This window comes from Acanthisitta chloris, unplaced genomic scaffold (assembly GCF_000695815.1).
Source record: "Acanthisitta chloris isolate BGI_N310 unplaced genomic scaffold, ASM69581v1 scaffold41062, whole genome shotgun sequence".
NCBI classification, from domain to species: domain Eukaryota; kingdom Metazoa; phylum Chordata; class Aves; order Passeriformes; family Acanthisittidae; genus Acanthisitta; species Acanthisitta chloris.
This window is the reverse complement of record NW_008661831.1, coordinates 1-2,169: the sequence shown is the minus strand read 5'-3', so window position 1 is coordinate 2,169 and position 2,169 is coordinate 1. Positions and strand designations below refer to the sequence as shown.

General features: G+C 43.3%; 1 protein-coding gene across 1 annotated transcript in view; it reads right to left on the bottom strand.

The window, feature by feature from the left end:
* LOC103798100 (transmembrane protein 164-like) overlaps nt 1–2,143 on the bottom strand; it is a gene marked incomplete at its 3' end in the record, with an annotated part of 22,577 nt that extends 20,434 nt beyond the window's left edge. The window contains exon 1 of the mRNA XM_009070342.1: nt 1,775–2,143. Within this exon, the coding sequence (XP_009068590.1) occupies nt 1,775–2,140 (366 nt within the window). The remainder of the gene's footprint in view (nt 1–1,774) is intronic.
* Between the last annotated feature and the right edge of the window lie 26 nt (nt 2,144–2,169).

Below are 2,169 nucleotides of genomic sequence, written 5' to 3'. Positions count from 1 at the left end.
CTGCTGAAAGCTGTAGGGTTTGCCATCAGTTTCATTCTCTACATTAAGCCCAGGCCTATTTCCAATACATCTTTTTGAGGATGAAGAGGCATGACTTCTGTGTTTTGCTGACATACCCACCATCTCAATTTCACAAACGCTGAAACACCATTTCTAATGAGTAATTAGCACAGGATTATGGAAAAAGGCTTCACAATCTGTCAGAAAAGAGATTCAGAACTGGCCATGCCAGACTACAGAGCTTTAGTGTTCATCTTCCTGGGGTAAGGCATTATTGAAAGAGGAGAACAGTGCCAGCTCCCTCAGGTCTGTGTAAACATCAGCTTCTCCTGAATACTTACCATAACATCATATCATACCGTATCAAGTCAACTAGAGTTTCAGATCCTACTGGTAACATATCCTTACCTCCTTTCCAGAGAATTAACAGGAAAATTTCCCAGTAAACACTGAGTATTGCCTAGAAATGGAATGTGGCTGTACTATTTTATTGTTTCTACACAGTCCTTGCATACCTTCATTCCCAATACTAACTAATTGATTGTACAGTAATCGTTACCACTTTACCATAAGGAAGTGCCTTATGCTGTAAACTACTGAGCAAACATTGCCTCACGGCCTAGGAATTTACATAACCTACTAATTAATTTCTAGAATTGTAAGTTTATAGCTGCAAAGGTCTTGAAACACCTTGTTTTCTGCCTCATCAAATAATACCCATCTCCCTCAAACCTCTGACAGAACCAGAAGAGATGTTTCCATTCACGCTAGGAAATGCTCTCCAGGTGTGACACTAACAACTGCTTTGATCTGATTCAGCCCAGATCACTTCTCATGCTGCAATGGGAGACCAAGAATGGCACTGATCCGATTTTACTGATCTTAGACAGATGTTATCACATCAGCTTTTATGAAAGCCTTTTTGACATTCCTCTATTAATTCCTGAGATTGAATTTTCTCAGTTGCCCAGTGCTGAGGGTACAGTATTAGCAAAAATAAACAAAATAATATTTTTTGACATCGCCCATGCTCCTTGCCACACTCAGTTACATACATACTATTAACAAACACAGCTTATAAGCTTTAGCTATCCCAGTTTAATAACTGTTTATGTATCCATTATTTTGAAATCTACACAAACTGGACATTATCACACACCACCAACCATGTCACAAGTCATGAAAGCACATGGTTTATCCACAGGTATTAGGCCAGATTGGTTTGTTCACCCCATGATGAGACACAGGTGGCACCTGTTTCTCTACCATTCAGCTTCTAAAATTAGAAAGGTAAACCAACGTTGTCTGCACAAAAAGCAATTTGTTTCTTCAGCACCTTCACAAAACACATTCACACCCCTATAAGTCCCTTGCTTGAAGAAGTTACACAAAAATTACACAGCTGCTTTAGCAATCATTTCATTTTCATTAGATTTGGTGCAAATTCTAGCACTGTTGTCAGTGGAAACAGCACCTTCTATTCTTGAAACAAAGATCAGGTGAGAGCCAAGTGGTGATGAAGCCTTGATTATTTAAATTTTTCAACCACAGGCTTGACATTACTCATAGCTATAACTTCACCTTTTCATTTAACTTCGGTTTTTTGGTAGATTTCAATTCGACCAACTAAAACCTGAGTTTTAATACGCTTATACCAATTCTTGGCATTTGTACTTTTGCTATGCACTTCTGGGTCCATAGACAACAGGAAAAACATTGCTTTGCAAGTACACCACAAAAGCAAACCTGCAGGTGACCTCGCGCAGAGCCTTACCTGCATCATGGTGACCACATGGCAGGGATTCAGGAGGTAAATGACAGTCCTGGTGGCAAACTTGAACCCCACCTCCAGCCCAAAGATGAGGCAGAGCAGCACCAGCAGCGCGTTCTTGCCCAAGCTCTCCTGCTTAGCCTGGGGCTGCTGCAGCAGGTTCTCCAGCTCCCTGACATGCGGCTGCCTCAGCTTCCACAGGGACACGAGGATCTCCACGATGCCCACGCTGAGGAAGACCAAACTCTCCAGCAAGCGCTGCTTCCCCGAGAGGAAGGCGGCGCACTCGGGCCCCCCGTTGCCGGCAAAGCTGGGGTCAACCCCCCCGTACATCCAGTCCAGGAGGTTGTGCAGGCTGTAGCGAGACATGGCTGGACGGTCTCCCCGGAGAGCAGCGG